This window comes from Toxotes jaculatrix, chromosome 8, assembly GCF_017976425.1.
Source record: "Toxotes jaculatrix isolate fToxJac2 chromosome 8, fToxJac2.pri, whole genome shotgun sequence".
In the NCBI taxonomy this organism is placed as follows: Eukaryota; Metazoa; Chordata; class Actinopteri; family Toxotidae; genus Toxotes; species Toxotes jaculatrix.
Window position 1 is genome coordinate 28,501,851 of NC_054401.1, and position 25,074 is coordinate 28,526,924.

Consider the following 25,074-nt stretch of genomic DNA (forward strand, 5'->3'; position numbering starts at 1 on the left):
AACTTGAAAGCAGCATAAGAGCATCACCGACCGCATTCAACTCTGACGTCAAACAAAGTCTGATTGAGAAAGGCTGCGGAACCATTTACAGAACAATAAAAAAACACATTAACTATCTTAACTTTAGATCTAATCATCTAAGGATTGACAGTTTGTTCTTAATGCGTTTTAAATTAACGTGATTTGAGTAATGAATACCAGGCCTTGCAGTTAGTCTACAGTTTATTATAACGTAAACATCCGACAACAACTGATATGATGATCAGTCACATCATATATTTCTCTTCCATACTACAAGATTTGCACAGCCCTTAGGTTTTTGTGCAGTGGATCCACCGCCTCGGTGTCGAGTGGTCTTCCCTATAAAGAGCGTGCAGTGACATCTAGCGACAGACAAAGACACTTGTTTTGACCTTTATTTGACTCATCTGTATGAATGTTCCTTCTCTGAATTTCTCTGACTCAGTAAGAAAAACGTGGCGTGTGTTTGAAGGCATGAGTGTGTTTTTTTCCACATAGAGATAAAAAAAAAAAAAACCCAGACAGGAAAGATTTTTTAGTAAGTAATAACAAGAAGTAGGGCTCTTTCCATCCTTTGCTCAACTATAAAGCGAAAACATTAAACATTTAATCAAAAGGGCATCGTTTTATTTGCTGTGCACAACAACAATGAAACAGGGCCGCTGTGGCTCAGGAGGCAGGGCAGGTCGTGCACTAAACAGAGGGTTGGTGGTTTGATCCCCTGCTCCCGCAGCCCACGTATGCTGAAGTGTACTTGGGCAAGATACTGAACCCCAAGTTGTCCCTGATAGTTGTACCATCAGTGTGTGAATGGGTGAATGGTATACAGTGTAAAGAGTGGTTGATTAGACAATGTAAGTGCAGTCTAGGTGTATTCTAAAAGTAGAAGACAACCTCCATTTTTGTGCGGAATCCAGTGAATGTTTAAAAGAAAGAATATACATATACATGTATACGCCATGTAAACTTTTAAGCCACTTTAGACGTTTAGATTCTTATCGATCATGCAGTACCATCAGGGAGTACCATCATGATCCAAAATTCATTCTGCAGCAGGACAACGAGCCTAAACGTTCAGCCAGGGTAATAAAGAACCATCTTCAGATACATGAATAACAAGGAGTCCTGCTACAGATGGTTTGACCCCTGAGCTCCAGAGAGAGAAGCAGCTGACAGCTGACCTAAATGTGGTAACACCTAATATTGATTTATAAAATGCAGGTTTAATTAATAACATTAATGATGGCACAGTTCCATTTAGACGTCCCCTATCACCCACAACGCCAGCGTCCGTCAGCTTACACACATAATTGGAATGCAGCCATAATTGATGTCATTAGCTACATTTCTGCTTTTCTTGTTAAAATGTCTGTGCTCTATGCTACTGTGCTCTATAACCATGCAAAACTGTTGAGCAAGGCCAGCTGGGCTTAATTTTGGATCAAGATGAAAAGAGGAAAATTCTGAGTGACTTTGGAAGGAAATTCATTTTCTGGGCACAGGTGGTAGTCAGGAGCTTCAGTCGCACAGAACAAAAAAGGAATTGGTCCAGATGAGTCATCCTTCACTATTATCTTGACAAGAGAGTGAGTGCATGTGTGGTGTACACCCACAGAACAATACAGGCCTGAATACTGGACCCTTACAGTGAGGAGATCCAGCAGATCCATTCATATCACGCAGATCATTTTCCTGGCCCAGGTCCACTTGTCTCATTATGGGCAATTCAAAGTTATTTTGAGTCATCACCTCTATCCTGACATGAAATGGTATCCCCTTGGATGACAATGCCTCCTTTCCACAAGTTACAAAGGTTCACTGATTGGTTTGATTAGGGTGAAAATGATGATCGCATGCAGCAGCCTTCATGTCTATTTCTGTTTGGTATGTCCTTTCATTTGCCATCTGAAGGTATTCTGGGTTTCAACCAGAGTTTAAAAGACAAAGAAGATCTGTACTTTAATTCAACAGAGGACAGTCCTTTAATCGGTTCTGTGGATATTGTGACACACTCCCAGCCATAGAAACAATACTGATAGTGTCACTTGCTTTTCTTTTTCCAAACTCAAGGTGGGAGTGTTGCTTTATATTTGCTTTGTCACCACACGGTGCACTCCTACTCTGTTCTCAGAACAGGGACTGCTTCTCAGGAGATTTACAGCAGTTGGTTTGATGGAAAAAAATCTACAATGGGTGTTCTTTAGCTAAGAGATCAGCTCACATTTCCTCATAATCACATCTGCCAAATGACCAGTTCCATTCTGGGACTAACAGATTTATTTGCCACCTTTGCCTTTCACTGAGTCCCTGCTGAACTTCAGAGTAATTCAAGACTCACGGATGGCTCACAATTCTTCAGTTAAAGCCACCACAATGAACCTCAAATATAATCTAACTTTGTCACAGAGCATGTCACGGTGAGAAAAGCACAGGTGTAAAATGAATGATGGCTAAATTCCATTTACTTGCTTCACTTTCAGGGTCCTGGCATTGTTCATGCTGACTCACTGTCACACTGAATTCAGAACTTCAGCTCAGAACTTCAGTTTATCGATGTCTTACTGTATTTCACAGTGAGCAGTTCTTCTGTTCTGATGTGTCCTGACGGTTTCAGCTGAAGTTTTTTTTGACAGAGTGACTGAAAACCTAGCAGTTTCCCTTTTTTTTGTATACCACTGGGATTTCCAACCCCAGCTTACACCCATTATGTGGAAATACTCTCGCGATCTTAACAACTAACGGATAACTTTTATGCATCTCCAGGTCTGTCTGGCCCCTGGTGACACTGCAACATTGCACATTATTCACACACTCCAGAATAATAAAATCTGATGTTGTTTATCTTTTTTTTTTTTGCTGGGAAATAGAGTTACTATGTTCTTATGTAATACTTGAAAAAGAGTGATGAATGAATTTATCAATTTTCCTTTGGACCCCCTCGTTATAATGTTGGCTATTTTATGTCAGCTTTTTACTTTTATTTCATGTGGGTTTGTTTACATGTTATTGTCATATGTCATATTTTTTATTTTGTAATCTATTTTTAATTGTAGTCTACTTAATCATCAAAGCTAATGGTCAGGAGAGATCTAGAAAGTACTGCACTTCAGTATTTCAGTATTGTACCACTCCTCTACTGCCTTCAGAGCAAAGTACGTTTTACTTTTAATAATGATAATCTCCTAATCTATAATAACAAAGCATGTTAGACATTGCTGGGTTGTTGTTAAAACACTGCATTTGATATTTCAGGCACATTTTGCTGTTAATATTTACGTACTTTTACTCACAGTTGAAATTTTAATAGTGAGGTTTTATATTGTGGTGTTGCCTTTTCAAATGTAAACGGTCTGAATACTTCTTCCATGACTGTCAGATAAAATAAGCACAAAACGCAAGGATTATCAGATTGCAAGGAGAGGTCGTGTATCATCGCGAGATCTGAGCGCGGGATTTTCTGTCGGCGGTAGGTGGAGACTGTACACAGCGAAGTGGAGTCGGTATCCAGGCAGCCCTCTCTGCACCTTACTGAGAGCCAGGCTAGCTTGTAAACAACGCCAAAAAAGCCCCGGTCGTATTTTTGGTGAACCTAATGACTGAACACGCCGGTGATTTTACGAACAGTCCCAGCGTCCGCTGCTTTTCCTCTTTTCATTCCCGCCTCATGTCTTGTGTTCCTGTTCAGGATCGTCTCTGCAACAGACTGAGGCACTGATGCTGCCGAATTGAGCTAACGTCTCAACTGTCTTCACAGACAAAAGCAACATTTTACCTGAGACCTAAGGTAAGAATTGTTGTACAGAGCAGATTTGAATTGGTTTATTTGCCACAGAGTATTGTTCTTGTATCGATGACATTCTTTGAGCCTGACTGTCACAGGGCTTTTCCTGTGCCGATACAGGTATATCACAGAGAGGAGCGTGTCCGGCGGCTCTCACTTCAGAGGGAAGCTATCAGCTGATATTTAGTTTGAGATATTTTTATAGATGCGCGTATACATAACCAAACCTAGCCCGGAAAATAGATTTATACATGTAAGCACTGCTGATTTTGTTTGTAGTGCTAACATTGTATTCCTGCTTAAATACTATTAAATCTTCAAAAATACTTGATTTTCTTACGTGTGAAATGAATGAATGATTTTTTTTGTCAGTAGTTCATGTTCAGGAAGAATCTGCATTTCCAGTGTCCAAATTTATATGCTGAATGAACTGATTATTTTCCTAAATCTTGGTGTAGCTTACTTGTCAATCAGCTGCCTTAGACAGCAATGAGGTGGCTCAGTAATAGGGATGTAAATCTGACCTCCAGTCAGTGAACATCTAAGTCAAACATCACTGACATCATGGATGGCAGTTTTTCTTTGAGAAGAGAAAGAGCTCCTCATTTATCACACCATGTAATCCTCTGTACTGTTATTTTCATCAGTTTGATAATAGTAACCACCATGCAGTCTGTGGGTATAGTACAGTATTTAAACTCTGATCCACAAATAAAGTTGAGTTTTAGTGGACACACCTGCACACATTGCATACAGGTATGTGTATCCAGCTCTTTAGTGTGGATCATTTAATTTTGATGGCAAGGTTCAGAGCACAAATCCAAGTTTAATCCCTTTTATTTTATTACTTTTGATCCAGTGTGCTTCAGAGCAACTCAATAGTTTGATCAAATGGAAACAGGCTCGTAGGTTTACCTGTTGTGACTAGCATCTTCTCGTCTGTTCCACAATAATGACACAAATTTTGTAAAAATGAAAATAATGTAATGCTGCCGGTTTGGTTTTTTATAGTCCATCAGCTCCCAGACAAGATGTTATTTTATGTCCCTTGAGTTTGTCATAGTCTTGTGCGTGTTGTCTGACTCAGATTACATAAGTAGCTGTGGAAATAAAACTCAAATATCTCCTGAAATGAGAAATGTTTCAGTTAATATTGATGTGGTTTGTTTTAATCCTCCTGCTATCCAAATGTGGGTCTTAACCCCACATTTTACAGGCTTTGCATTGTCATACAAGGTCAATTTACATCCGTATTTAAATGTAAATTGGCTGCTCCGGCTGTCACTTCAGGGTGTAGATTATCTGAAACTTGTTGTAAAATCTCATCACACTGGGATCACATCATCACATGTGGTTTTTGATTTTTATTTATCGGTTTCTACCTGGCTACCCCTGTGTTCTATGTCACGTTGGTCTGCATTTCTGCTCTTGTCTCTGGGAATAATTTAGCTACAAGAGCCGTTCTTTGCAACTTTTTTGAAACTGACTTCCATCCCCATGTTATCTTGGGTATTTCTCTGTAATTTGGTTGGTGTACTGTGCTCATTGTTGCCCTTTGCCCTTTTTTAGGTTTTCATTGCTATAAAACCCTTTGCACTTTGAACAGACAAATATAGAACAAACATCGAGACAACAAGTAATGTAACTTTCGTTAGCTAGGTTGCGAGTTAGCAAACCGTTCCTACAGTTGCTCCTGTGAAGCCAACATGCAGAGAGGATGAGATGGTTTCCCAGAGCCAGCATATCAGCTCCAGACAGAAATTCTCACAACTCTCCTGCTACTATAGCTAACATCTCACCAACAGCAGATCTGATCAAACTAGAAAGTAAGCTAAATGTGTGGGCAAGTCATTTAATGTTAGCAGACACTGAAACGTGACTGGTGCCTGGTCCTCGTCTGATCATGTTGCTTCTTTTCGGTTGTTGTTCCTTGTTCCTTACAGTCTCTTTCTCCAACGTGTCCTCCGTCTCCCTTTGGCTTCTTTCCCTTGTCCTGTGCGCGAACACAAACGCCTCCGGTTGTTGATTGGCTGAGATTGTGCTGCGTGACTTGGTCTGAGCCTTTTTCTTTGTTGCCCATTTACAGAGCCAGGGCTGTGGAGGAACTGTGGATTGTTTTAGCGCACACACATCGTGGGTTAGAGTCACTAACTATACCTTTAAATGTAGTTTACGTTAAATCAAAAAACTCTCTTGTTTTTCAGAGAAATACAAAACCTACCTAAGTCAACTAAATTCTCTGATTGTCTTAAAGCTGTTATGAATCATGTAGGTTATAATTTGACTGTAATGATCCGGTGAAAAGGGCTGAGCATTTACACTGTCTAAAGATTTAGATTTCTACCTGACTCAGTGTTTTGTTACTGAGGTTGTCAGGGACATGGGCAATACAACAGCCAGAAGCTTCATCCAAATAAGAAACTGTCTATTCAAATAAAACTGTGAGAGTGCTAATATTTATTTTGTGATAATTAGTTTCATCCATTTCAACCCCCTCAAACCTCCCGGATGCCCTGGTGTGTCAGTCATTATAAACTCTTGCTGTGCAGCCTAACCTTCTTCAAACCCACATAAATTTATTTTCCAATTTCAGTGGAGATCCCAAATCTTCCAAAGATACCAAATATATTAGGCTGAATTTTGGGGAAAAGAATATAGATTGATTCACATGCCATCTAGATTATCAAGCATTTTTAGCTTTGGGCCACTGCAGAGGACATAACAGGGATGTCATTAGATTGAAAGAAATATGTAATTTTGGATATACAGGTCTTAGTCTTGAAGCTAACAGTTGAACTAGCCGTATTAGCTAGCCGTATTAGCTAGCCGTATTAGCTAGCTGTACAGTACTAGCTGTATGGAGATAAAAGTGCATATAAACCGATCATTGATCATCTTTCTGATGTTCAGTGATGATGACTGAGATATGACCTCTCATGGAGGTTTATAGGTGTGTGTAATAAACTAGCGGCACAGGTGCAATAAATAGCTACAGCTGTGCCTAATGATCGTGTGTAATTACTGCTGCTCTGGTGCTGTTGGAGAACAGTGACATTGTATTCCTCTGTACTGATCTTACCATTTATAGGTCTAATGAGCACAGGCAGTGGTGGGGTGGGAGCAAGTATTAATATGCTAGCAAGTGATTCAGGGCATTTCTACATCCATTTATGGTGAATTGTGTGAGTGGAAATGGGGCTCATGTATGTGTGCCCATTAAATCTGAGCAAAAGTCATGAATGAGTTTTATGTATCTCTCCTCTGATGAACACAGTTGTCAGAAACTGCAGGTTAAACTTTGAAGCACGTCATATCATTTTTTTTAGCTGATAACCTTAAAGGTTCTGAATGAAGAGCTATGAAGCAGCTCATCCTATCAAGTCTATGAAGCTGACGTTAGCTTGAGCAGCAGCTGCAGTGTAGATGTGGCAGCAGGTGTCAGGAGATGACCTTGAGGGTCCGAGTGATGTAACGTTCGTTATCTCCCATGTCCATGTGAGCCCCCCCGTGGACGTGGGACCATATGCGCTGACCAAAAGAAAAAGCAAACACATCACTGTCTGCGGACACTTAATGTTTTAAAGACAGAACAGCGCATGTGCTCTCTGCCTGTGTCAACATCCATTCTGGAATATATTCGCCTTTAGGGTAATTACGCTCCAGAGGACACTCTACAACAGTCTCTGCCCCTACCACCATTTCCTACAGAGATGAAAGAGGGATGAAAATCCTTCTGAATTCGGAGGTTACCCAAGTTTCTAAGAACAATGGTGTCAGCATCTTTACAGCTTTAACACTTGCAGATATCTTCAAGTGTACATCCCGTACATCTATTTCTGTCCCTTTCTGGAAAATTGCCTGCTGTCCCGAGGCAGCGCTGAAGTGCTGTGCTGTGGTGTTTTTAGAGGATGTCCTTCTCACTTTGTTCCTCTTTGTCTGTCTTATCACTTCCACACAAGCGCACACATTCTGTCCACATCAGCCTTAGTTTCTCCTGCAATATTCAGAAGAGACAGCACAATGTAGTGTGCAGTCTTCGTCTTATATCTGTTGTATTTCTGAAAGCATAATGGGTCATTGTTAGCAAATGATATAGAGAAGGAGTTTGAGGACTTGTTATTAAGTAGAAGGCTATCAATCAAGCCAGTAATCAATCTCTGTTTGGAACAGGCGAGTCGTCAGATATGCGATGTGTCTAACAAGAGACCAGGAGCAGATTCTGACACTCTCTGCCAGTCATCATAAAGCAGCCAGCCTATTTTTCACCACTACACTGAATGGCATTGCACTGCATTTATGTAACAGGACAATGTGTGTGTGTGTGTGTGTGTGTGTGTTTGTGTGTGTGTGTGTGTGTGTGTGCGCGCCTGTCTGTCCAAACATGTTTGAGAAAGAGATGCAAAGTGAGAGAAAGGGTATGAGACTTGTCTTTGTGCAGCCAGATAATGGCTGCTGGGCCATTAATTCTCCATAGTGCCGCACTGAGCTCCAAGCAGCTTGATCCGACCTGACAGGCCTCGTTCAGTCCAGGAATAAGGATGACAACGAAAAGGACGCATCATCACAGCCAGAGGAGCTCAGCTATCAAGTGGCAAAGGGACAGAAAAGCAGGTAGAGGGAGGACGAAGAAGGACTAAGAAGTGATGAAGTCGATGTTCTTCTTTCCCCTTCTGAAGAGTCAGGGCTCACTGAGTTGATTTAAAAGCAGAGGAAATATAGAGAAAGAAGAGAAGGTTAACTCTAATATGGGGGGGGGGGGGGGGGGGGGGGGATGGTTGAACACCAGGGAACAAATGAACAGCTTCAGCATAGGACTACTGCTGCCACTCCCCTCCCACAGCCCCCTTCTCTTTGGCTTTCCAGGATTCTCATTAAAATGCATTAGCCTTTCCAGGCTACCCCGCACCGCCTTCCAGCACATCATCGGGGTGCTTATCATCTCCAGAGCAAACAGATATGCTAACCAGTAACACCGGGGGAAGCCGGAGCTTTCGGTGTCAGCCTTGAAGCCAGCGCTGTGAGAGCGGTGACTGACAGACAGTTTATGAGGTGAGGTGGGGTGGCCCCTCTTGAACCAATTATATGTAGAGTGATGAGGAATAAAATGGTCGAGAAGACATGACAGTCACAGATCAGTGGACTTTCTCCTGAAGTCCAAAGGAAAGCACGCCATTTTCTCTGATAAACATTCACAGCTAAATCATGACCCTAAAGGAAGCGGCTATACTGCTGCATCCACTGTTCAGTGATGTTTCTGTATTTTGAATGGGTGTCAGGTGTTAGACTTAATAGGGAATTTGTACTGTAGAGAAACAGAATGGTTAGCAGATGGCGTGTGGCACAAGATCCATGGTGGTATTAATAAGTGTGGACACTGGAGACACATATTAATACCAGGTGTAAATGTAATCTGGTTAAAATCTAGAGACAATCTGGGCATGCGACGCCATTTAATAAAGGTGTAAATGGAGTCTTACCGACTAATATCCAGAATGAAAACAAAAACATCCATAACTGCATTGTAAAAGAAACAGATTGTCAGACCATCCATGTAATCCTTCCACCACTGTGTCCCTTGTGCATCATCATGTCAGTAAGCCTGTGAATAGGTTTGAGCGATCCACCTGCCTGAACCTAACTCAGCTCATGATTTCTTCAACGCTATCAGCTGCCACGGCATTGTTCACAACAGTGTCAGCTGTGGCTTCATTGTCAGTACATGAAAGGGAAACAGGCAATTTATCAGCAACTGTTAAGCTGTTCACACATTCATCCTGCCATCCAGGAGCCTCGGCACAACTGGCTGCTGTTTCCGTGGGAAGGACTTCAGTAAACGGTGTGAAAAATTGTGTGTCAACAGCCTATTTCGTGTGAAATGTAAGGAAAAACAGAAGAGCAGCAGGTGACTGAGAATGTCAGTGCAAGACGTAACCATACTGTGTACAGTACAGTACAGTACAGAGAGGTGTACTTTAGTGTTCATTGTTGGGGCTGCAGTGTATAAATCCCACATTACAAAGACCAGTGCAGTGCTCGCGTCAAACTTGCTTGTTATGTGATTAATAATTCAATATTTTATTCAGTCATCTAATCATTGTCATCTCATTTCCATGTCACTGCCGTGTTATGATATTAATAATAACTAGACCTGAAGGCAGGTATTAACAGGGTCCAAGCCCTCCACACAGTTCGCACCCAGTGGCTCTTTGAGGCAGTGCAGGTCGGAAAAGATGGACTGAAACGCAGCTGTGAGATTGAATAATCTCTCCTTGCAAGTAGGTGATACTCTATATCAGACAGTCTCGTATCATGCAACACAGAATGGACCAGCCTGACTACGTGGTTCCTGTAGCAAGGGGTGGTAAGGCAGGCTGTCTACCTCAGTAGATAGGCTGCTCTCCCCCTGACGATCTGTGGGGCTGATCGCTGACAGTCTGACATGCTGCATTTTGCTGCATGCTAAACTGCTGCTCACTGGTCGCTGGTCACTCTGGGGCAGCTGAAGGTCTCCAGTGCTGTACAAGGATGCACATCCACCAGCGAAGCATTTCATCTCAGAGTATCAGGCTTGTCAGATGTTTCATCAGACATGACAGACACCCATCACTTCTCAGCAGTGCCCCCCCCGTCCACCATACTACGGCTGACCTTGATCTTGATCTAGCACCAGTGCTCAGTCATAGGCTATAGAGTGAAAGCTCACTTTATTTTGACAGTTCCACCACTTTCACTCAGTGGATGCTTTGGAGGATGGGCCTTTGGTCTAATTCTCTTTCCTGGCACTACAGTCTGTAGTAGATAGACTCCAAATCATCATTGTCGCAGCGTCATTATTGTCACCAGGCTTGGCGGCTAAAGTGTATGATCAGGTGCATAGCGGGCAAAGCACCAGGTTGGCTCTCTGCAGTGGTAATGAGTGGTGTATTCACATTCACATTATGCATATGAGAGTTCACCTCCCGCCTCTGAGCGCCTCAGTCTCAGTTCCTCAACAACCAGGTTTAGGAGTAGATGACTCTGACATGAACAGCAGCTAACTTAGTGAGTAACAGCTCTCAGTATCATTTCAACAAGTCACACTGTTTATATATTCATACAGAGCATATACTAATACTAATGCACAATATTTTTACACAGTGCTGAGCTAAGCAACCCACCTCGGGCACATCTCTCCTGAACTGGCAACGTTTTACGATTACCACCTGCACGCACCCACTACGAGAGAGCTCCCTTGAGCTAGTATATCTACATGGAGACCTGCATCAGTACAGTTATTGCAAATTATCGTAGTTATGGCAAAATGGGATCACATACTATAACAAACGCTTTTACATAAGCAGCACAACTTTTTGTTTATTTGACTTTGTGCCAAGTAGAACTTCTTTTTGTTTTTTTTTATCTGCGATCTTGGAGGCAAAGGGCACACACAAGAGGAATACAGAAACCACAGTCATAATCTCCTCCTCCGCAGGCATTCATCCACACTAACTTCACTAACTTCCACCACTGCATCACTTTTTCTCTGTCCATTTTTCCAGCAAATCCCTGTTGGGTTTACAGGTGTTTTCATCTTTCAACCCTTCTCTGTTTTCGTGTCGCTGGTCAAGTCCAGGTTGCGTACTCTCTCACCATGCATGAGCGGCGAGTTACTCGTGATGATCCCACAGAAAATGAACAGGGCCACACTTCCACCTCCTTCCCGCTGCCGTCTACCTGTCCAGCATGGCTGCTGTCATGCTTGTAAGGAAATTGTGACCGTGGATATATGTATAATTTATATTTATAAATAATATATTAAAGTAGTTTACAATTCAGACAAAAAAAGACCTGTACTGTGCTTAGTTTCATTTGGCTCTAGAAGAAACTGAACACACTCTTATGCACATACACACAATAACTTATATCCAAATACATCACTCAGAAAGGATATATTTTATACATCACAGCATGTATGTATGGTGTTTCATGCATACTTTCAGGCAGCTCGTGCAGTACATGTAGGCGCGGTGCCTCAAGGTTTACAGAGAAATCGAACTGCAGATGTGCTCACAGACCAAAAGGTTGTGTGTTTTTTTTTTAACTTGGTCTGGTAACCAAGGTGGTGGTTGTCTCCTCAGCCCATGTGTGTTTTTTTTTATTTAAATGTTAAGAAAATTACTGTCAAAACTAGTGCACAGATTTCATCAGAATGAAATCAGCCCTCCGACCCTCGCATGTGGAATGATTTGGCTGATAGAAAATGATAGTCAGTACAAAGTCAGATGTTGATGTAAGCAGGCTAACAGGGGGGACTGAGAGCTGGGTTTTCACTGGCTCACACAGCTGTTGTTGCTTCACAACTGAGGCTGAAGTGGCTTTAGCAGCTCTGGATCCTGACCTGTGAGAATTTATGTCAGTACAGAAGAGAGCATCACTGAGCAGGGATTTAGTGCTTTAATCAAAGATGCCTTTAAACTCTTGTTATTTATAATAAATCAAACGGCTACAAATAATGTAAAGGGGGGTAGTTTGTAGTGATAGACACAGAATTATGAGCATATGTCGAATAAAGGGATCACACTTGAGGAGGTGCAGAGAGTGGTAGACTAAGCTAAAGCAAATAAAACTGTGGGTGTTGAAGAACTCCCAGATGAGATGCTTCAGAGTCCAGATTTGGTGAATATGTTTGTCTCTTTCAAACATGCTTTCATTATTCCATCAGTCTTGAATAAATCTTTTACCATATAATTAGTATTATCAATTATATTCAGGTACCTTCAATAACAGACTTAATTATTATTAATAATTAAAATACCATATTTATGTTACATCCTCTGTGGTGACAGATACAAGAAGGGAAGACACATTTGCTTGTTTTGTTGACTTTAAGAAAACCTGTTTGGATTAACAGAGACCTTTATATTTATATTGATGGTACATTTTATGAGGCCATCAAAGCTTCAGTTTCATGTTTGCAGGTAAATAAGTCCAGGATTGGCTGATTTCAGAATCAGCTGGAAGAATGCTAGGGTCATGGGTGAATGAAATGAAATTGTTACCTGAACTATAAAGAAGACTGGAAACAGGACATTTGTAAGAAGTCAAAGCTTAGAAATTATATTCAAATTCAAAACTCAAATAAACAACCAATCAATCAATCAATCGCCAACATTTTGCACCTTAGCATTTAGGGGGGATTTTCTCATAAATCGACGCTACCTGCCCAGCACCAAATGGCAAGTAAATGATGAAGAAAGTGGAGCATCTTGTAGCTATAGATCCAGATGTTGTTTCTAACGAGCTGGTGGAGACCAAACCAGAGCTTAAAGAGAGTGAACATTGAAATTGGAATTTTGATCTGCCTGCTGGATGTGTGCATAGAGTTGTTTGCCATAAGAACTACGGTTTAAGATTAGAACTGTTAGTTAGTCTGTACTGGAGTCTTTCTTCTCCCTAGTGGTCACAAATTGATTGATTACCAGTAATACAACCTTAAAGTAAGAGCTTGTGGCACCTTTGGATGTGTTTTTTTCATACATGCGCATATTGTGGATTTGTTGAACACTGTTGAAGAAATAAGCTGTTTAGACATGAAGTTCACAGGAGAAATGCAGTGATGAAATCAAAGTGTTCCAGCTGTAGTCTGTGTTGACAAAGGCTGAACCCTCTTTGGAAACTGTCCTGTTTTGATGTGGAGTCTCTATTACAGAAGAGAATATAATGAAATGCTAATGATGTTCAAACAGCAACAAACCGCCTCACTGGCTTGTCTAAAAAAAAAGGCTGCTTACATTCATTAAAGTAAATGGGTTACTGTCAAATTTCCATATTTAACCTGATTTTTTTTTTAACTAAAGGTTATGTAAACTAGAAACCTGGTTTGCTTTATTGGTGTTTATAACTAAAATTCCGCTGAAGAAAGCACATCTGTTGGTTGTTCAGATCTGACATTAATGTACGTCTCAGGTGGACAGAACTAATTTCAGGTGTGAATGAAACGCACTGAGGACGCATTTGAGATCCGATCACTCAGACCAACATTCTGAGGTGGTCTGAGCCATATATGGCCACATTCTTTGAACACAAAAGTGTCCTGGGCCACACTGAAGGTCACTCAGCTGACAACCTCTGAAGAGCACATGTGCATGACAAAGAACTATAGAAGATTTAAAGGAATCATATTTTTATTTATTTATTTATTTATATCTCAAACGTCTAAATCACCAGTCCAGCGAAAACCTAAGCTTAACTAATTCATGCTATGTGTTTCCATATCTGTAAAATCCTTGCTCAGTTACACAGTGAGAGAGCCTCCTGTGTTCAGGCCTCAGTCAGGAAAAAACTCCCCAGGCTGCGGTGTCTTCGATCACTGATGCACATAAAATATGCCTGCCTTACATGGCTATGAATTATTGCTGGGATTAGGGGAGAAATCTGATTTGCTGTAAAACATGAGTTCTGCAGTAACCAGGTAAATATATTCTCTGATTTCCTGCCTTAACTTAATCTCTCCAAATAACCTGATTTACTCTGAACATATAAAAGTGGAAAGAGCACGAGTGTGACCAAGTGTAGATGTAATTGGATGTTCTTAAAAGTAGTTATTAAAGTTTTTGTTTGCTACCTGTGAAGAGTGTATGTATGCTTCATACCTACATGTGAAATACTGACGCTTTTCATGACTGTGTGACCACCCTCTCACCATTCAGCCAATCACAAGCCACTGCTCAGCCACTGCTACCAGTTGGTGATGAATGACAATGATCAGGGAGATTGCACATGGACAGCAGGCTCACAGTAATGGGGCCAGACTTAGGTTTAGTAGTTTAGTTGGCAGCACAGTGCTGTATGGGCTGACATCTGGAGACAACTTAAGGGAGACTTTGCTAAATTCAGAGAGAGAAAGTGCCAGGTTGAGAGACCTGGACACAGAATCAGTGAGTTACTTCACAGTGCACACACTCAGAAATAGAATATGGATATAAGGCCATTCCCCAGAGTTAACGTAGCTCAAGAGACAGATCTCTGCTCACTTTTGATTATATTTGGAACTGCTGTGACCCTTTCTTCATTTTTATTCTCGAGCAGTGTCCTGGCTCGCTCCTCCACACTGCTGACAACATAAACTAGAGACTGTGTTGCAATGGGATCACACCAGCCGCGACACCAAATCAGTGTGTACTGGACAATGGGGCACACAACATGAGAGAGGTGAGTTTGGTGAAACAGGTGCACTGTGTAAGGTTTATTCAGTATGCTCAGCTGTGTGATCCCATCTCAAGATTTGTAGCTTTACCTGATGTCTTAGAGTGGACAGGAAGGACTGAAGACTGAGACACTGTGATCCACAACTTAAAGTGAATGTCTCTGAGTCTTCAATTGAGCCTTTAGTTTAATCCCAGCTACACACCTGTCAGGTTTCATGACTGCATCTTGCACAAAATATGTCCATAGACAGAAAAACAGACACACACACACACACACACACACACACTCACAGACATAAGAAACACCTTTCTAAATACTTAAAACCTCAAGTCCGGTTTAAATTACTACACATGCGCAGAGAGACACATACAGTCATCAGGTTTAGGAAAGTGCTCCCTTGTCTTAGACGTCCTTTATCCAAGAACCAGAAGACATCTTACAGTGTCCAGGTCTCTGTTTGCAGTCTGTAACATGCTGATGCAAAAGAGGAGGTTTTGTGCGTGCCATGGTGTCTTGCAGTGGCTTTGACATTTCGAAGCTTTCTGTGTCTCGGCTTGGGCAAACTGCAGAGGGCATTCACATGTGTCCCCCGTGGGAACCAGTGTGCAGTGAGAGGGATTAAGCAGCACTGCTGGCACCGGGAGCGTTGGGTTGCCCTTGTCCTTGTGGACTGAAGGAGCGTGCAGGATGCCTGCCTAATGTTCGCCTAGCAGCCTCCTCTTCACACTTCGCTTCACTTTGTTAGACTGCTGCCTCAGCATCAAGGCGATGCTACACTATATGGTGTCTGTGATTCACATCCGCTGTGCTTCACCATGACATTTTGTCATGGAACATACTGCAGCATTAAGCTATGTTTCTTTCTTGGCTTACTAGGCAGCGAGTGATTTTTGAAGGGAGTGAAAGCGAATCTTTTCTGCACTGTTTTGTTTTGTTTTTTTGGTTTAACCAGTGTTTTTTTACATATAAATAATTGATTGATCTCTTGTCAGTGTGCTCTGTTTTCCTGGTCTGGGGGACACGTAGCCACAAGACCGGCTTCTGCATCTCCCACACAATATTACCAGGCTGCTGGTGACTGTAGCTATTCCAACCAATAGGCCTCTTCTGGCTTTTTTCTAGTCTGCCCTGCTCTTAATGAAAGCAGTTCAAGGTTTATTTTATGACTAATAAAAATGTCTAAAGTAAACTGTTACACAATCAAAAACAGCAAATCAGTCAGTTCACTCTCTCGTAGGATTACCTTAGTGCAGCTCTGCATCTTTACTGATGCTCTTCTGGCATTTGTTGCCAGGTGTTTTGCATCAGTGGCTAATGAATCAGATGAGTGTGACACCAGGGCTGATGGTGTCAGTGTCTTAACACATGCTCTCTAATCTACCAAACACTCTGGCAGTTGTTTGAGCGGTTCCACCGACGGATGACCAATGACAATTCGGTTTTTAACGAGAGTACATACATCCACCAACCAATCGACGGGGAGACTACAGGCCCAGGATCCAGATTCATCCACAGTCAGAGGAGCTCATATTAAAGACCTGAGGTGCTGGATTCATAAACTGTAACAAATATTAGCTACAGTTTTAATCACAAAAAAGATAGTTGCATGTTTCTAAGACCTTTGCTGCTCAACTGTGAAAAGATTGTGTATATTCAGTTTCCATCGTCTTCCTTCTCTGAAGCAGCTGTACACTGCTGCATGTTGACCATATTGTGACTGTGTGTATTCACTGAGTTTGATCACAAAGAGTGACCCTGTTGCCTGTGACATATTGTACTTGCTGGGATGTCGAAAATAGCCCAGGGACTCTGCTCGGCTCCGGCAGAACAGACACAGCACGCAAGAAAACGGAGGAGTGGAACAAGAAAGAGCACGACAAAGTAAAAAGCCCAACTCATGTAAGAGAGCAACTAGGAATAGAATGATACAGTCTATAAAATACAGGGGAGTATTATGAGAAAGTTAGAGGAGCAAGAGAAATAAAGTGGAATATTACTGACCTGAGAGAGAGCCAGACAGAAAGAAACAAAAAAAAAAAAGAAAAAGCTTTATCCATTTCTGGTCCAGGCTTGTGTCAGCATGTTGTCCATGTCTGCTTCTATGAATTTGTGCAGTGTGAGTGTGTGTGTTCACCTAGACTCCTGTCTTGGTTCAGTTTGACCTGATTTATTTTTCTTTCTGCCAGAGGGGCCAGTTTCAGAGAGGGAGAGAGTTGCTCTCTAAATCCAATTTTGTCACATACAGGATGTCATATCAAAGCACTGACTTGAGATCATCCCTCTCAGCTGTCTGTGGGTTCATGTTGATAGGTGCACATATTTCTAAAAGGGAGGACTAAAATGTGGATTCCTTTGTTTTAAGTTAGTTAAGCTAGCCCCCAGGATGGTACTTAGCATGCTAGTTGCCTCGTGTTTGCAGGCAGCTGCTGGCCATTAGCCGTTGGTTTGATTTAGAGTCTCTCAATGACTCACTTGTTCTGTCAGTATGCAGATGAGCAGAGTTGAGAGCAATGCTCCTGTTCTTTTCTCTGTGCCTCCTCACAGTGTAGTTTGTCTTGATCTATCCAGGGAGGGTGGCAGGGATGTAAGGTTAGGAAAATGTCTCATTTGTTCGCCAAGGTAAACAACTGCTATTCCCAAAGGTGAGAGCTGGAACCTGCTTTGATGAATCACTGGATTGTATTACTTACATATAGAGCACTGCAGCATTGTACTGTAGGTCTGACTATTGATTTGTTAAGTGTTCAACCATTCTTTGAAGTCCTCCCAATACACACACACACACAGATCCATTGCTAAATTTGCAAGGCTGCACTGCACCTCATTTTGGTATTTGTTTTCCACACGGAACTTTTTGACGGGCATCTAGTCTCACAGGCACCAGGTAGTAACCAGCTGTACCTAGGTGCATCATGGCCTCTTTATAGAGTAATGCGTAACAAAATGATTATTGAAAAATCATGACACATCTAAATATATCTGTGCTCTTTTGTGTCTCCTGCTCTGGTAGTCTGGTTACTACTTTCAGTAAGTAGGATTGTTTGTTGTGTTTTATGGTTAGTTTGCTCTTTAACATTTATTTATTCTTTCTTCTTTTCCCTTCTCTGCTTTATCCCTACCTACCCTGTCCTTTCCACCCCCTTTTGTCTCTTCCTGTCCTCTTCCTAAGTCGTTGCCTGGCAGCGGATGTCTCGTTGCTTCCCTCAGAGCTCAGAGGCCAGTTGGAGTCAGGAGGCGGGTCCTCAGCGGCGGCAGTGATGCGGGCTTCAGTGGCAGGCTGTAGGATGAGCGTGGGTGCGCTCCTCAATGGGCTGCTGGTCTCGGTGGTCGCAGCTCTGCTTTGGAAGTATTCCAAGCTGAGTGAGCACGCTGCCCTGCTGGAGGAAGAGCTGCACATGACTCGGCAGTCTCAGGAGATCTCGCAGGCCCGCATCGATTATCATGTTGCCCTGCAGGCTCTTCAGGATCACGGCACCCGTATGGTCTGCACTGGCAAGATGCACACCGACCGCATCTGCCGCTTTGACTACCTCTGCTACTGCTCTGAGGCAGAGGAGTTTGTATTCTTCCACTCCAATTCCTCTGTCATGTTGCCGAACCTGGGGTCTAGGCGCTTCCAGCCCGCCCTGCTGGACTTGTCATCAGTAGAGGATCACAACACCCAATACTTCAACTTTTTAGAGCTCCCAGCCGCAGCTTTAAAGTTCATGCCCAAGCCTGTGTTCGTACCAGATGTGACACTGATCCTGAACAGGTTTAATCCTGATAACTTAATGCATGTATTCCACGATGACCTACTTCCAGTCTTCTACACCATGAAACAATATTCTGACTTGGATGATGAGGCTCGTCTGGTGTTCATGGAGGGCTGGGGTGAAGGTCCGCACTTTGATCTCTACCGACTTCTCAGCAGCAAGCAGCCACTGCTCAAAGAACAGCTCAGAAACTTTGGCAAGCTAATGTGCTTTACCAAGTCCTACGTTGGCTTGTCCAAGATGACCACCTGGTACCAGTATGGGTTCGTCCAGCCGCAGGGGCCAAAAGCCAACATTTTAGTCTCAGGGAACGAGATTCGGCAGTTTGCCAGGGCCATGATGGAGAAAATGAATATCACCAGAGAGGAGGACGCTGAGAAGGACGGAGCGAGTGCCGAAGATGAGAAAGAGAAAGGGAAGAAGGACGATTACATTGTTGTGTTCAGTCGGTCAACAACAAGACTGATACTTAATGAGGCGGAGCTAATCATGGTGCTGGCTCAGGAGTTCCAGATGAGGGTGGTCACTGTATCCCTGGAGGAACAGTCTTTCTCTAGTATTGTCCAGGTGATCAGCAGTGCCTCCATGTTAGTCAGTATGCATGGAGCTCAGCTTATCACCTCACTCTTCCTCCCCAGAGGAGCTGTTGTGGTGGAACTGTTCCCCTTTGCTGTGAACCCAGAGCAGTACACCCCATATAAAACCCTTACCTCCCTTCCAGGGATGGACCTTCACTATATCTCCTGGAGGAACACTAAGGAGGAAAACACCGTCACCCACACAGATAGACCCTGGGAACAAGGAGGCATTGCTCACTTGGAGAAGGAGGAGCAGGAGCGAATACTTACCAGTAAGGAGGTCCCCAGGCACCTCTGCTGCCGCAACCCAGAGTGGCTTTTCCGGATCTACCAGGACACTTTAGTGGACATCCCTTCCTTCCTGGAAGTCCTCAAAGAGGGCATGAAGACCAAGCCCATCTTGAAAAAGTCAAAGCCGGCCAGCACGGTCCACCCTGGCCGAGTTAGAGAACCCCAGTGTCAGACTTCAGTACAGACCACTAATGAGGCTAAACTCACAGTCTCCTGGCAGATCCCATGGAATCTGAAATACCTGAAGGTAAGAGAGGTGAAGTACGAGGTGTGGATCCAGGAGCAAGGAGAGAACACCTACATGCCTTACATCCTTCCCCAGCAGAACTACACCTTTTCAGAGAACATTAAGCCCTTCACTACCTACCTGGTGTGGGTCAGGTGTATCTTCAACAAGAACCTCCTGGGCCCATTTGCAGACGTTCTCATGTGTAGGACCTAGTGCAAACACCTTGCCAGTTTGTTGCTGTGCAGTCCCACATAAAAGTTGAGTCATGCTTGTTCCACACAATCAGATTAGATCAGTGGACTGCTTGATTACTGTTTGTCCAGTGGAGGTTGGAAGATGTCATATGGTTTGTTTTGACAAACCTTGAAGAGGCTGTTGAACTCTTAACAGAGGTGTTTCCCTGCCCAGGATGAACTGCAAAAGATTTGAACCACAGGGTGAGAACTCAATGGCAACAGCTGTTAATAAATGGAAAGTATATCTCATGTACCTATGAAAGGAAGAAAGAAAGTGCTAAACCACGTCTGTACCGACAATAACAGAATTCAGATCAGCAGATTTATTTATGTGCAAAATAATATATAACATGTTTTTTAGTATTAGTCAGAACACTGGTTCTTTACCTTTCACAGTATGCAAAGTAGCTTTTCTGTGGAGAGCAAGAGAGATTTTAGAATTAGCAAGATTTTTTATGTTTTTTGACTTGTCCAGTTGTCTACTGTGTGTGTGATACGTGTGTGGCTTAGTTTTTTTCTACCTATTGTTTAGTTACGTACATCATTATTTTTGCAAAACCGAGCCAATACCAAAGCAACTTTTCCCGCATTAGTTCAGCCAGTCATCATTCACACCATATTCCTCTCTCTACAGTTTGAAACCCTGTCTCCAAAACAAGAAGGATTTGGGTAAAGCAAGTGTGGAGCAGGAGTTTTCCTGAACGCCATTCTAATCCCTGAGAGCAAAGAGGTTTTAAATTTCAGAATGCTTAATGGAGGACATTGCTCTTTATGTGTCCTCCATTAAGTTCCTTACGTGTTATAACTGCATAAATAGCTATTTTACTCTAACAGTCACTAATTACAAGTGTAATAATTGTAATTTTCTGTGGAGAGTGAATCTATTACCAGGCTATGATTCTCCTCCCAATAAGACAGTCAGATTTTACTGCTGTGTGTCAAACTCTGTTAGGTTGGATATAACTCCCAGCTATGTGTGTGTGTGTGTGTGTGTGTATGTGTGTGTGTATGTGTGTGTGTGTTCAGCATGCTGCTGAATTTTAGACTGAAACAGCAAACGCTGACTGGATGTTAAAGTTGTTTCTGTCATTTTCAGATGAAGTGCTGTTGGTTAGCAGCCACGCTGCTGTGATGCATTTACCTTTTAGACACGTGAATCAGAGGTGTTAGTGTGTGATAGTAGAAATGTAGCAAGAGATGATTTATGGAACCACACGAGCGCTCAGAACACCGACAGCAACATACTGTGTTATACTGAGCCGTTGTTAAGATAGTGTTATTTATATTGGACTTTTTTTGCCATGCCTGGTCCTCTGAACATTACAGTAACCTCTTTGTAATGTATTGGAATTTGCCACATATCCCTTTTTTTTCTGTTTTTTCCATCACCAATTTTTTTTTTTCAAAGTTCTCAGATGCAGTTTGCTTGTCGGTGCACGTTTCAGAGATTATTTTGAGCCATAGTTGTGTGTGCAGGATGTGATGGATATGTTTAGAAATGTATGTGTTTGTATTGTTGGTTAGATTTCTGTGTTTCCCCCTTTTCCTGAATCAGCGGAGACATCATACTGTAAGTGCTGAGTTAAAGAAGAGTGTACAAGTCCCTGTTTTCTACATTAGCAAATAGCTGGAGTTTCTTTTTTTCTGATTGAATAAAGAAGCTTATTTCTTATTGATCTCTTTTGTTTAAGCAGTTTTTTGTTGTTAATGTTGTTTTAATAAAAATAAAAGTATAACAATGCTTAACCCAAACCCATGTTAAGGATCTGAGAAACTGCATTTGGTGCTACCAAATGTTTTTTTTTTTAAATCATTGTATTGTAGAAGGGCTTAGATTAATGTTAGTATACGGTTCCTTCTTAAGATTGCAGCCCAAATAAAGACCTCCCACTATCTTTACAACTTTGTGTTTCAGAATTGCACAACTAAACCTAAAAGAATAGTTTGACATTTGGGGAAATTAGATGAGAAGACTGATATCATCCACATGTCTGTAAAATATGCCATTACAGTCTGTAGCTGGTTGGCCTAGCCCAGCGGTTTCCAAACTTTTTCTGGCATGTCCCCCTTCAGAATCCGACAAAAAACAACATTCATGTCCTCCACCCCACAGTTTAAATCAGTCATTAACAATGATCGAAGTGACTAATAAAAGAGGATCCAAGTTGAATATTGGTAAAATAAGGCTTAGTGTGATAACATGTTTATGTTCCTTACATAAATCATATTCATTCAACTTAGTTTCGCTCGATATTTTTCCCCTGGTTATCCACACCCCCGCTCCCAGTTAGCACACCAGTGGCCTAGCCAAACTTGGCATGAAGACCAGATGTAGGCACAAACTAACCTGGTACACAGTAGTAAATATGAGGAAAACAGCACACACTTTCAAACAGCCATAAGCCCCTTTCACACAACAAGGAAACCCCACTAACATCTGGCTTTTGTCTTCAGTGGGAAAGGGAACACTCAGCATTCATTCCCAGGTCAAATGACTCTGCAGTAGTCACAGGTATCTATTGGCTCCAGCTTTGATTGGCAATCATGGAAACATGACCCCGGGGTGGACACACTAATCTTTGCCCCTTTTCTGGCACGATGCTATGATGCACTTACAAAAAAAAGAGAACCTAAGAGAGAAGACCATACCCAATTTACTGTCTCGTCTCCACACAGCCGGCCAATCGTGGTGTGAATGTTGTGTTATCCGCTAGACAACGTTACAGAAATTGTTGGACAGAGCTTTTAAGTCTCTGGGCGCAGCCAAGGAGTAGTCCAGCTTAACCACAGCATTTTGGCCCTCAGTTTGTGTGCTGCTAAAACAAACAAGAGATCACATTCATTAATAATTAACCTTTAGATGTGCGGGTACTGTAGGTATTTTATTTTTACCCGCAGACTGAGCCAGGCTGTTTGTTTCTTCTGGCTCCCAGTCTTTATGCCATAAGATTTATGCGGTAAATTTTGTTCAAATTGTGAAATTCCAGAGACTCCCAGAAGCTCCAGGTTTATGGGTGCTGGCTGTTTAGGGTTAATTTAATTGAGAATTTGACACATCAATTCACATGAAAATGGCCTTAAGGTGGGGCTCTGCTTTTTTACCTAATTAGGCCTTGTTGAAGAGGGACCCGGTATTTGGCTATATTCAGCTATTTCAGATCCATGCTCTTCAGATTGTGCTGCTGTGAGAAAATGAAGCAGAGGGAGAGCATCACAGAGTGTACTTCCAACTCAGGAACAGTGCTGGGCGAACTCGAGAGGGGGCCAGGCACCAGTGGACAAGGCGCCTGAGGCCAATTTGATGCCATTGTTAGGCCAAGAAGTTTTCTCTTTGCAACGTGGTCCTATGGGCAGTGTGAGGGGAAGGATTCTGATTTCAGCCAATAAACTTTATAACCTGACATATTAGAGAATGTGTAGATTATTTAAAATTGCCCTGGAAGGTAGTGCTCGGGCTCAGAAACAAAACTAAGAATGTTATCTGCATACAACATAAGCCTGTGTGAATGGCCACTGGACTGTTCCAATCAGATGACTGTTGTCAGAGGTTCCAGGGCCAGTATGAAGAAACCTGGTGCCCTTACCTGGCCCCCCCTGCCGCGCTCGAACCAGAATGAAACCAGGCCATTAGTTAACACTGCAGCTTTAGATATCGGTATACAGGAGTTATATCGTTGTACTGCTAAAATCAAACGACTCCATGATGAGAAACAGATAGAGCCATTCAAGCCCTGTCAAATGCCTTTCCTGCATCCAAAGAGATGAAAAGAAGGCATTCACTGGCCACAAAGGTCAAGGGAGCTTGGAGGAGGATTTTCATTTACTGCATATGAAGAAAATTCTATAACTGACATGGCTGGATGGTGTGGGGCAGTGTGCTGACCTGAGTGTGTCGTTCAGTATACGAGGGTGTAGTAACAGCTTATGAGCCTGAGGACAACTTTGCCATCTTTACCTTATGTAATTAAACTGAAGAAAATTACCATTAACCCTTTGGTCCCAACATAACACTGATTCTGAACCGTAGATTAATGGCCAACGGGGTGTGAGCCATAACCACCTCCTGTAGCCTACATAGGTCAGGTCAGAGGACACAGTCAGCTATAGAAATGCTGTTATGTAGCCTGTGGAGATTCAGTGTTTTTGCTCAAGGACACTCCAGCAGTGCAGATGTTTGTTGAAGTAGGCTTTAGATATAGCCAAGCTGCTCTGTCACACTGAATGAGGTGGAGAAGCTGTTACTATGTGTCGTACTGTGAGTGAAGCAGATGCATTAGCCTACCTTATTCTAAAAACTCTTATTCATGTGTTATAGAACATTTCTAATAAGAGTGCAGAGGAGTACCAGTCTTCTACCACGTGAAGAAAACAGTTTTAATTACTATCATCATCTAATATCAATGAATTCAATAATTAATTAATTAATTAATTAATTTTAAAAAAGTCCGCAGCATTTTCAGCTTGTACTTGTAAGTATCCCAGTCTGTACCCAGATATGATGCTGTCTCCTACTGTCAGGCCACCTCCAGCAGCATGCATGACTGGAAAGAGGTAACCTCAACAGATATAACTGTGGCCGGTTAGCTCAGTTGGTTAGAGCGTGGTGCTAATAACGCCAAGGTCGCGGGTTCGATCCCCGTACGGGCCAACATCGACCTTCTCAACCTGTGGACACAGCACTCATACGTAAACACCTTTTGGTGGCGGCCGTGGCGCAGCAAGGTAACCGTGCGGCTTTGGACTTTGGACCGCTGGTTCGATTCCTCGACCAAGCACAATGGATACGCACAATGAATATGGGTGGTGGTAAAGGAGACGCGACCCCCCGCTTGTGTGACCATGGCCGTGGTGCCCCTGAGCAAGGCACCGATCTACCTCAGCTCCCCGGGCTCCTCCCAGGGAAGCCCCCTGCCACAGCGTCTCCAGTGCATGTGCATGCTCGTGTGTATGTTTCGTTCATTTTGTGTGGGTAAAATGCAGAGAATACATTTTCCCA

The 25,074-nt window shown here is 42.6% G+C and overlaps 1 protein-coding gene and 1 non-coding gene across 3 annotated transcripts; both read left to right on the top strand.

The window, feature by feature from the left end:
* Positions 1–3,522: 3,522 nt before the first annotated feature.
* Positions 3,523–21,748, top strand: pomgnt2 (protein O-linked mannose N-acetylglucosaminyltransferase 2 (beta 1,4-)). Of its 2 annotated transcripts, XM_041045435.1 has the most exons (3): positions 3,523–3,805; positions 14,870–14,992; positions 18,159–21,748. In XM_041045435.1, exon 3 carries the CDS (start codon positions 18,247–18,249, stop codon positions 20,053–20,055), a length of 1,809 nt encoding a protein of 602 aa, XP_040901369.1. In that variant the 5' UTR covers positions 3,523–3,805; positions 14,870–14,992; positions 18,159–18,246; the 3' UTR covers positions 20,056–21,748. The 2 variants fall into 2 exon arrangements, with proteins under 2 accessions (XP_040901369.1, XP_040901368.1); XM_041045434.1 differs by lacking the exon at positions 14,870–14,992.
* Positions 21,749–24,652: 2,904 nt separating this feature from the next.
* Positions 24,653–24,726, top strand: trnai-aau. Its single transcript has one exon. It is a non-coding gene; the product is annotated as a tRNA-Ile (tRNA).
* The last annotated feature ends 348 nt before the right edge of the window (positions 24,727–25,074 follow it).